At 39.0% G+C, this 11613-nt stretch overlaps 1 protein-coding gene across 2 annotated transcripts; it reads left to right on the top strand.

Moving 5' to 3' along the window:
• The first annotated feature begins 1774 nt into the window (after positions 1 to 1774).
• Positions 1775 to 11065, top strand: sypl2b (synaptophysin-like 2b). 2 transcript variants are annotated; one of them, XM_086070085.1, is made up of 6 exons: positions 1775 to 1948; positions 2074 to 2148; positions 3829 to 3947; positions 4070 to 4274; positions 8352 to 8543; positions 9834 to 11065. In XM_086070085.1, the coding sequence occupies exons 1-6, from the start codon at positions 1931 to 1933 to the stop codon at positions 9957 to 9959; spliced, it is 735 nt and encodes a 244-aa protein (XP_085926211.1). In that variant the 5' UTR covers positions 1775 to 1930; the 3' UTR covers positions 9960 to 11065. The 2 variants fall into 2 exon arrangements, with proteins under 2 accessions (XP_085926211.1, XP_085926210.1); XM_086070084.1 differs by having other exon boundaries at positions 1777 to 1948; positions 2071 to 2148.
• The last annotated feature ends 548 nt before the right edge of the window (positions 11066 to 11613 follow it).

Below are 11613 nucleotides of genomic sequence, written 5' to 3'. Positions count from 1 at the left end.
TGCAAATATGTCGGTTTTGAGTTCTATAAAACATCTGCATTTATTTCACAGTGTGGGCACATTCATAAATTGAGACAAGATTATCATTACTTAAAAGTTCATACTTTTTGTAACATATTGTTCAGTTTGGTGTCATGAGATTTTTGTAATGTAAAATAAATGCATTGGGCTATGCACAGTATACATCTAGGTGATATGGTCTTAAAATAAAATCTTTAATTTACAATTTCCATTTTTAATAATTTTTGTCCACTTTCACTTTACTAAAAAAAATTAAAAAGCCAGTGACGATGACATAATTCAAAGCAAGTTTTTTACTTTGTTCTTTTCGCCCTTCTGGGATTTGCTTTCTTCTTTCTTCTATAGTGCCCTTAATTTTTGTGCTCTACATGCGCTCTCTTCGAGATTTCATCTGTAAATTTGATGGTATCACACCACTTGTGTTCAGATGGCCTCCAGATACATGAGTTAACTTTGCCACATTCAATACGGCAACAACGTCGACGTCCGACGTTTTTGTTGTTGTTGCTTTCTTTATTCAATTCAAACTCCAACATCCAATTGAAACTGAGCACACGAACCAGAACGGTGCCGTCAAACAAGACACAAGAAAAAGAAAACACGCAACAACAAAAAAAGGTCTAATCAGATGTTAAGTTCCAAGTTATTAAATACCGACAAGGCTTGCTTCGTCTTAAATGCCCTTCCAAACCCTTCAATTTCCTTACAATAAATCAAAAACAAAGGTCGACATTTAATAAATCTACGTCTGTGAATAAAATGTTTGCCATCATTATCAAAGTATTGAGCATCATTTCCCTTTTTCTGTGTCAACAGCCGACGTATGAGCGTATACCTTTCTCATAATGGCTTCTCTTGGCATGACGCGTCGTGATTGACTGCTGCGTCCACACTGATCTGTACTAATATTACTGGATAGCCGAGAAGACTTTTGAAGCCACGAGGCCGCCATAATACTCCTCCCAAGAAACGTTTCTAGGCATATATACGATCCTATACATTTACAGTATTGAAATTGGAGAACATTTGAAACAATACTTTGTAGAAACAGCATGAGTTATGTTTTAAATTTGTTAAACATAAACAAAAGGACTTCAGATATTTTACAACTTGCCTTAAATACATGTATAAATTATCTGCTTAATGATGTTTACAGGAGGAAACTTAATTATACTGTATATATTTTTTTAATTAAATAATTATAACTGTAATTCAACAAAAAATGTCTCTGCCAAATCTAATATTGGGGTCTAAGGAACTGAGCGATAAAAAGAAAAAGGGGGTCTTCAAAACAGCACATATCGTCCAGGCGTCCACTTCTTACAAAAATAATTGACCACCCCACCCCCACCGCCGCGCCTGTTTACACAGTAGTCTGCTCGCGAGATGGGAGGAGTAAGATGGCCGTCCTGTGGCTTCAACGGCTTGCATGGGCGTGTATGAACTGTCGGCTATCCAGTATTTATACAGATCAGTGTGCGTCCAGGCAGGGCGGGATCCGCTAAGTTGACATAATGATGAGTCGGTCATTTGCAAATATGTATCACATTAGTACAAAATAAAAATAATCGAGTTAAGTTTTAAGGGTTAGCGGTAAAGTTAGGGTTAGGAAGGACTCATGCGATTCATGATAACGCCGCCAAACCGCAGTAGGGCGTGTCCTACACGGATTTCACAGCCAATCATTTTGCAAAGAAACGTGTCTTGCCTACAAGCCTAGTGGGATTCATAAAGCCTTGAAACATTCGCTTCCGCATGCGTCATGAGTCACGTGTTTCCCACTCTGCCTCTGGTTGAAGTTGAGGAAAAGTTTTGACAAGCTCGACAGGAGTTAGGAAACCAACGTTTAACATTCACGACCCCCGCCCCAAAAAAATAAGTCATAGCAACCATTTTCTGTGGGGAAACGATGGAATCCGTTGCCCAGGTAACAACAACACACACCAAACACTTTAATTCCAACGAACGCACTTTTAAAGGGTGACTTTGTAGGAAGTAACTTCTCCACTTCTTTCCAAACAACCATCACATCTGCACATCGTCTCTTAGAAGGTGTTATCTTCAGGATTTACTCTCGACTTGGGTCCCCTCAAAGAGCCGTTGGCCTTTATCCGGTTGCTCGAATGGGTAAGTTTGGTCGTCGCCATATGGTTAAACGAACCGTCTCGTGATTCCTTCTTTCTCGATAGCGACAAAATGAGTTCGCAAATTGATTGTGCTGCTCGTCTTGTGACCACAAAAATGACTTTGAAGCTATTTCATAAGCTAAAAAGCACCAACAAAGTGGTGCTGGTATATATGACGTTTATATATTGCCTACTTCCGTGATTCCTCCCGCTAATTAGCTGGCCAAATGTCTGTTAGCATGCTAAGATAAATAGGGGAGTGGTAGTTATAAATCGCTTTAATTCAGCGTGGCTCGTAGAACGCATAATCTTATGCATTGCATACATTTTACTTTGCGACAAGTACATGAGTACAGTACAGTACTGTACAGTGGACCAACCCGGGGGTAAAGGGACCGGGCTGGCCCGTAAATAGTGAAAATCCGCGTATAATTAGTTCCCATTATAACTGAGAAAATAAATAAGTTAAGTAATACTGTTTACCCACCAAATTCTTGAAATACCTCCTTCCAATTCGTGTTTACCACAAAAACGGGGAGTGGGTCAGGAAAAATGGCTTTACAATATGTTTTAATGATAAAAAAAAATAAAAAATCAGATTAATTGATTTAATAATCGTTAGAATAATGAATTATAAAAGTGTCTCATTAAGTGACAGCCCTTTGACGTATTTTCCGGAAAATAAATAAAATCTGACCTAAATAGTAAATGGAGAAGACTTGTTTAGCACTTTACATCATGCAATGTCCACAGTGTTTAACAAAGCCCGACATTCAATTATTTGAAAACTTATAATCAGAAGACGCATTGATGCCACATTGTTTTAATTGAAAAGTTTCCAGTGGCTTACCCTACTAAGTAGGATGTCAATCTCAATACAGACTCTACACTGCACACAGGCTAGTCTCTAGTTGGCTGCAGCCTGCAAAGTACGTACAAGCTGCGGGTGATCAATTTTTGTGATCAGCAAAGAAAGCATTGATCGATATGCCGATCATGTACTTTTCCACAGAAATCGACCGATCATGGCCATTATATTATGTTTAGAGCTGTCAAATGATTACAATTTTTAATCAGATTAATCACATCTTAGAATTTTTGATTAATCACGATTAATCGCTTGAATCAGTAAATAGGTGAATCCGCGGGTGTCAAACAACAAGTATGCGATGGTCCACTGTACAGCATTAAGTTAACTTACAAGGTTAATTTGACCAAGCTCTTGAAATGTACTTATTTCTAATCAACATTCCCCATTGATATGAATTGAAATGCTATTAATCTGTTACAGACCCCTAAAATAAAATAACAATAATAATAATAAAAATAACAGTGTTGTAACTTGATGAAATGACCCCGAAATAATGAAATAAACTGGTTTCATACAATGTAGTTACTGTATGTTGGGGGTAAGCCGAGTCACAACCACAACAGCTGTAGTGCTGTATGCATGCTTTTAGAGGCGTGGCCCACTGACTGATGTCAGGAACATGGCCAGTTAGTTTTTGTGTGGGCGTCTGGACTAAGGCTAAACAATTATTTACCTTTGCAACATAATTGTGAGATTTGCTAATGTCAATCCTATAATTAAAGCTAGCCACACTAGGTGTGCGTAGTTTTCGGTAAACTAGTACAGGATTTTCCTGAAACAAATCCGTTGAAAAACTTTGTGTGATTGCAGGTGTTCACAATATTTGCCTTTGCCACGACTGGAGGTTACAGCGGTACGACCAGCATCAATGTCCAGTGCCTTGGCAGCCAGATTAAAGAAATCCATGCAAGCTTCAACTACCCATTCAGGTGAGCAGTGCATGCCCTATCATGGCGCTTAACCCGACTTATAAAGCACTGGGGGAAACCCTGAGTGTACATATAAGATGTGTTTGGGGGCTCGCTAGCGTTTCTTTGCCATGTTTACGCAGGTTGATGGACCATCATTATGATGTCCCCACGTGTGTTGTCAATGAAACCAAGACCGTGGCGCACTACCTGACCGGAGACTACGCATCGTCGTCGCAGTTTTACGTGTCCATTGGAGTGTTGGCGTTTCTGTACAGCACCGCCTCTCTTATCATCTATTTGGGCTTCCAGCATGTGTACAGAGGATCTAGTCGTGGCCCAATTGTGGTACGTTTGAACCCAGACTTTTACCACATTTCTCATTTATGGGAACATTTTTCACTGCTACCTCAAATGTTCGGCCTTGATCTGATCTTGTGATCCTGATCCGACTTCAAAATTCCTATTGAGACCTAAATTGTATTTCTAATAACTAATTTCACTCAAATCTTTATTAACTGGACAAGTAATAAATAGCATTTATCGGGTTTATCATGCCGCTTCTTTTTATTAGGATCGTGGGGCATACAAATAGTATGCTATATATATTCACAATTTAAATGAGACATCAGTGACCAATCAATTGTCAAATTAAATAACCAAGTCCATCTTTAGTTTGCACAGCTTGTCACTTTTTCCACGATTTTATGCTACAGCCTTATTCCAGATTGTATTAGTTTTCCCCCATTATCACTGCCATTGACGGCTATAGACATCAAAAATTCCTTTTAACTATTTTTATTAGTTTAACATTTTTTCCCACTTTTGTTAACAAGAGTTTGAAAATCTAGATTTTTTTAATTGTATTAAAACAGATATAAAAATTGGGATTAATCGTGAGTTAACTAGTGAAGTCATGCGATTAATTACGATTAAAAATTGTAATCACATGACGCCCCTAATTTTTAATCTTTTCTTTAAAAAAAAGTTAATTATTATTGTTTGTTTTTTTATTAGGGGCATCAGGCGATTACAATTTATAATTGTAATTAATCGCATGACTTCACTAGTTAACTCACGATTAATCAAAAATTTTACATCTGTTCTAAATGTACAAAGAAAATGTTAAATAGAAATAGTTCAAATGAATTTTTGACGTCTATAGCCGTCAATGGCAGCGAATTAGTTAATTTAATTTTACACACAACAATAATGACATGTTTTTTTTGTTATTAGGTTTATGCATTTTTTTGTTATTAGGTTCATGCAAGTGTATTAAAAAATAAAAGTCCTTTATACAGTACATGCAGGACAGCAAGCCAGAAAAAGAGTAGTATTAGATGGCCAGTGTGAAATAGACTTCACAGAGCAGCGTAAATGAAATGTTGGCCATTTGTGTCAGCTGACAGCACCACGCTGCTCTTTAAGCCTCTTAGGACACACACTGAAAGTGTCTTCGTGTATGTATGCAATGTAGACAATATTTTTAAAAAGCTGCAAAATTATTAGTTTCTTTGATGTTTCGATTTATAGGGACATTTTTGAATAAAATTAACTTTTTTTTTAACTTTTTTTATATTCTTTAAACTACTAATGTGATCGGGGAGACCGGTAGGAAAGTCCTTGGTGTGTCATCTGGAAGGAAAGGAGTTAAGGAGACTTTGTGGTGGAATGAGGAGGTGCAGAAGTGGAGCCAGAGAAAGAGATTAGCTAAGAAGAAGTGGAACGCTGAGAGGACTGAAGAAAGTAGACAGGAGTACAGGGAAATTCTGCGTCCGGTGAAAGTAAAAGTGGCAAAGGTCAAACAAGGGGCTTACGATGACTTGTATGCTAGGTTGGACAGGAAGGAGGGAGAGACAGAGCTGGGAAGGACGTGCAACAGGTTAGGGTAATAAAGGATAGGGATGGAAGTGTGTTGACAGATGCCAGTAGTGTGATGGGAAGACTGAAAGAGTACTTTGAAGAGTTGATGAATGAGGAGAGAAATGAGAGAGAACGAAGAATAGAAGAGGTGACTGTTGTGGACCAAGTCGCAAAGACTAGTAAGGACGAAGTGAGAAGAGCATTGAAGAGGATGAAGAGTGGAAAGGCACTTGGTCCTGATGATATACCTGTGGAGGTATGGAAGTGCCTAGGAGAGGATCTTAGATTGTGAGAAGATACCTGAGGAATGGAGGAGAAGTGTGCTGGTGCCCGTTTTTAAGAACAAGGGAGACGTGCAGAGTTGTGGCAACTACAGAGGAATAAAGCCGATGAGCCACACAATGAAGCTATGGGAAAGAGTAGTTGAAGCTAGGCTGAGGGCAGAGGTGAACATTTGTGAGCAGCAGTATGGGTTCATGCCAAAAAAAAAAAAAAAAAGAGTACCACAGATGCAGTATTTGCTTTGAGGATGTTGATAGAGAAGTACGGAGAACGTCAGAAGGAGCTGCATTGTGTCTTTGTAGATCTGGAGAAAGCTTATGACAGGGTGCCCAGAGAGGAACTGTGGTTCTGAATGAGGAAGTCTGGAGCGGCAGAGAAGTATGTTAGAGTGGTGCAGGCCATGTATGAGGACTGTTAGACAGTGGTGAGGTGGGCTGTAGGTGTGACGGAGGAGTTCAAAGTAAAAGTGGGACTACATCAGGGATCAGCTCTGAGCCCCTTCTTGTTTGCTATGGTAATGGACAGGATAACAGATGAGGTTAGACGGGAATCTCCATGGACTACGATGTTTGCTGATGACATTGTGATCTGTAGTGAGAGCAGGGAACAGGTGGAGGAGAAGCTAGAGGCGTGGAGGAGAAGCTAGAGGCGTGGAGGTTTGCCCTGGTAAGGAGGGGAATGAGGGTTAGTCGTAGCAAGACGGAGTATCTGTGTGTGAATGGGAGGGACTCAAGTGGAAGAGTGAGGTTACAGGGAGAAGAGACCAAGAAGGTGGAGGGTCAACAGTCCACATCAACGGAGAGTGTGGAAAAGAAGTGATGAAGCGTTTGCAGGCAGGCTGGAACGGGTGGAGAAAAATGTCAGGTGTGATGTGCGATAGAAGAGTTTCAGATCAAATGAAAGGAAAGGTTTATAAAACTGGTGAGACCAGCGATGTTGTTTGGTTTGGAGACAGTGCCACTGAGGAAAAGACAGGAGGCAGAGCTGGAGGAGGCAGAGATGAAGATGCTGAGGTTCTCTTTGGGAGTGACCAGGATGGATAGAATCAGGAATGAGCACATCAGAGGGACAGCACATGTCAGAGGCTTTGGAGATCAAGTCAGAAAGGCCGGACTGAGATGGTTTGGACATGTCCAGAGGAGAGATAGTGAGTATATTGGCAGAAGGATGCTGAGTTTCCAAATGCCAGGCAGGAGGTCTAGAGGAGGACCAAAGACGAGGTTTATGGATGTAGTTAAAGAGGACATGAAGGAAGTTGGTGTGAGAGCAGAGGATGCAGAGGACAGGGTTAGATGGAGGCGACTGATTCGCTGTGGCGACCCCTATCTAATCTATAGACTAATAACCAACAATTACAACAACGTGCTTCCCAAATTGAAATATCCTTTTGAGCATTTGTTTGCATACAATGAATAATGATCAAAAGGCTTTTTTTTTGTCTCAGCTTTTTTTCCCCCAGAGCTGTAAATTCACTGATGTCAGGTGGAATTTTTACCTCCAAAGCCATCGTTTTTCAAAGGGGGCATGCTTGTTAAAACATCAACGAGAGCAAGCCATTTTCAGCACTTTTAGATTAGTTAAATAGTTCATTAAAATAACAGACTCACATGGGGGGGGGGGGGGGGGGACTGACCAATAATATTGATTTGGAAGAATATTAAATTTAGACATAAAACATTTTGGCCCAATGCCAGCGATATGTACATACAATACTAACGAAAAGTTTGGCTTATGGGAGAAATTTCAGGATAAACCTAAAATGTACTACACTATTACCTTTACAGGTAAACTTAATTTTACCATCTGTAAACTCTTGACTGTGTGTGTGTGTATACGTATAAATACAATTGACTGAACAACTATATTGTTCAGAAACTGGGAAGTTGGAGAATTTTTACCTCCAACTGTGAAAGGTGCAATGGCATTAAAATGTCAAATAATGATTGCAACCAAAATGATCATGATTATGATTTCACATGGCTACAAAAAATATAAACAAAAGAAAAATCACAGACAGTGCAACACATTTTTATTTGGACTTTCAAAAGATTTAAAATCTGTACTTTGCACTTTACAGAGTAAACAATTTAAACAGCAACAACCAAAGCAAGGTTTGTAAGTCATGTACATAAAATAACAAAATCTACACTGTATTAGGTAGTGGTGGAACACTATGAATACATGATATATGACCCCCCCCCCTTTTTTTTTTCAGTAGACAGTTTCCATGTGGCAATTTAAATAATCACCAAAAGTGATTGATTCCTTTGTTTGTAAAAGGACCTGCTGTTGACTGCAGCCTTCGCATTTATGTGGCTGGCTTCCTCCTCCGCTTGGGCCAAAGGCTTGTCCGATGTCAAATGGGCCACCAGTCCTTCCACCATTCTAACTTTTCTCAACGTGTGCAAGGATGGCAGCACCAAGTGCACGGCTGGCGCAACGCCTCACATGGGACGACTCAATGCCTCGGTGGTAAGTTAGCATTCTTTCTTTACACTGATATGCCAATACTTGAATGTTTGCATGCGGTTTTGTCACTCACGCCGCCACACAAAGGGACCTAAGTGAGACGTAGGGGCTGCATAAGTGCAGGGTACTTGTGTATGACTCCTGAGGCACGCCTGACCCATTTCATCACAAAGCACCTGCTAACTTAGTGCTGCTAGCGTACAAAAGGAGTACAGGTCCCATATGCAGTCCGTGCATTCTTGGGGGCGACATGGCTCAGTGGTAGAGTGGTCGTCTCCCATCGACCATGTCAAAGTGTCCTTGAAGCAAGACACTCAACCTCGATTTGCTCCCAATGGACGTGGCAGCAGGTGTGTGAATGGGTGAATGTGAGGCATTGTAAAGCGCTTTGGGCACCATATGGTGTAGTTAAAGCGCTTTATAAAAAGCAGTCCATTTACCAATGTGATGCAAGATTCAAGCACAATTTTGCTCAATTTCCGACTGTAGACCACTAGCTGAAGACGGTTACAACTATCGAGGTTGCACTTTCCTAAAAAGATTGATGTTTGTTTCATTTTGAATGGTGATAAATCAGTCTGTACTGAAACAATCTTTTTTTTGTTTGTTTCTACCGAAACATGATCTCAATGATGAAACAGTCTTAAGTGGCCACCAACTGTAACTGAATTCGACACTTAATCTCTTACTGGGATCATTTTTGTAAAGTGTCAGAAAAAGACAAAGAAAGCAAAACAAAATGAACCTTTTTTTTTTTTTACAGAAACATGCTATTTGTGTCGTTTTCAGATGTGGATACAGAGATAACACTAATCCAATATTTATACAACTATAAACTTTCAAATTTAATGAATTGATTAAGTTTAACTGCTTTTAAATAATGTACAAAGCCCATCATGAAATTTGACTAATTAACATGCAAATCAAATTCAAAAAAGGAAAAGTGAGTAAAAATTAAAAGGAACAGATATTTTTCCAAACCTAAATCCAGAACAAAACAAAAAGAACGATGTATTTCAATTCAAGGTGTCAGTTTGTGGAACAATCTGGATTATAAAACTAAATCATTTGTATTTTTAAAAAATGTATAAAAGCACAATTCTTGGAAAAATCTATATAGCACAAGGAAAGCGTCATGACTGCTTGCTGTCATTTATTTTGTGTTGATCAGGGGTGGATATCATAACTTCTTTCTGTCCCCTTTCATTTTTTTTTTTTAAAGAATGAAATAAAAATGTTCAATTGAATTACAATTATTAAATGTCATTCTCATATTGTTGTGTGTGTGTGCAGATTTTTGGTTTCCTTAACTTCATCTTGTGGAGTGGCAACTGTTGGTTCATTTACAAGGAAACTCCTTTCCACAAGTCCGACGTACCGCCTGCTGCAGATGCTGAGGGCGGTGCCCGACCATCATAACTTCTCATCCCGTAACTCTCTTAGCGGTATGTTTGCTTGTCAGGGAGAGACAAAGTGTTGAAGAACAGCTGCAGATTCGAAGGCGTGTAGTTCTTAGGCTTAACATTTACTCTGCAGATTTAAGTGCTTAATTCCCTTTTTGCGCCCATATCCAATGTTTTTTGACCCGTCATGATGACCAAACTTTGATGCCATGTTGCTCCCAATTAGATGGCGTAGCCCCCAATTATTATTTTTTTTAATTTAGCATTGCCTATTTAGCCAAGGATACCCATTTACAACTGGGCCTTCTTTGGGCCAATTTTTTTGTCAGGGGTTCTTTCTTTTTTCCCCCTGAACTTTCCAAGGGGCACGACTGAATATGTTTGAATAATGTGGTGTACATGCAGCTATTTAGATAGCATTGTTTCCACCATTAACGCAAATCTTTGAACTTGTTTTACTCCCCTGTACGATGATTAGTTTGTACATTTATAATGGAATATTTAAAACCCAATTGCTATAATAACTGAGGCATTTATTTCATATGCTTGTGTGGGCGGTATGGACTAGTAGTAATAACATTTTAATAATAATGATAATATTGGTTATTAATATTGATGTTGCACATGAATTGCTCTAACAAAGTGTCAAAAACAATTCTTTAAGAATTGTGCTTGCCAGTTCAATCCTGGAGTGAAGAATTTGTGTTAAAAAATGTTTCATTTGGTTACCAAAATGAGATATAAAGTGCGAATGCATTTTTTCTTCGATAACTCTGCATCACATCACTCGGCTATTCTCATGATTGTTTATTGGTTTAGATGTTGAAATAGTCTTCTTCTTTTTTCTTTACATTTGTTTACACATTAAACTGTTGCCGATGATTTTTGTCATCTCGTTTTGGATATTGTTGATGTGAAAAGAAGACTTGTCGTAATCATGAAGGTCCAATAGTATTTCAGTGACTAAAGCAATAAGTCTTTTGACTAATACAATCTGCTTTGTATCAAATGTACTGTGCAATGCATATTGTCATCTCGTCTGGCTTTGTACTGGCTATATTCTGCATAAAACATTTGTTTACTGTAAATATCTGCTTATTCAATAAAGCTTAGTGATGTCAATCGTTCCCTCTCAATGTAAAGTGTAGAAAGACTAGAGCAACAGCGCACTAGTAGAACAACTGTCTTTCAAGTTTGTTTTTTCTTCCTTTTTTCTTCCTAAGGTCTCAGGCAAATGACGGCACATGACAGAAGATGACTTCAACGCAGCAATTAGTTTTCATTGTAGCAGCTCTTGGCGTCAGTAAATCAGCGGTGCATTTAACTGGTGCAAATATTTCTTTCTTCTGCTCTTCGAGCACTGTGAAATTAAAAACATACTGTACAAATAGTAACACCGCAAAGTTATATACACCCCCCCCCCCCCCAATCATACATTTATTGAATAATGTAGACACAAGCATTAAATGCAACTAGCACTTACAATGTTATCAATGTTAGCGTGTCGACATAGTATAGACATCTGCACCCTCTTAGTAATCGTACATGTTAACTAGTAGAATTGTTTGTTATCAATTGTAGGCTACCTTTTGCCCGGAGTTGTCACCTATAGTGCAGTTTTGCATCATTAGTATAATTCTACTAATGCGCCCCAGTTGGACTAGTGTGTA

The sequence above is a fragment of the Leptonotus elevatus genome, chromosome 2 (genome assembly GCF_054856555.1).
Source record: "Leptonotus elevatus isolate MCC_2025b chromosome 2, RoL_Lele_1.0, whole genome shotgun sequence".
NCBI lineage: Eukaryota > Metazoa > Chordata > Actinopteri > Syngnathiformes > Syngnathidae > Leptonotus > Leptonotus elevatus.
Note: the sequence above shows the minus strand (reverse complement) of the source record. Positions and strands in the feature narration are given on the sequence as shown.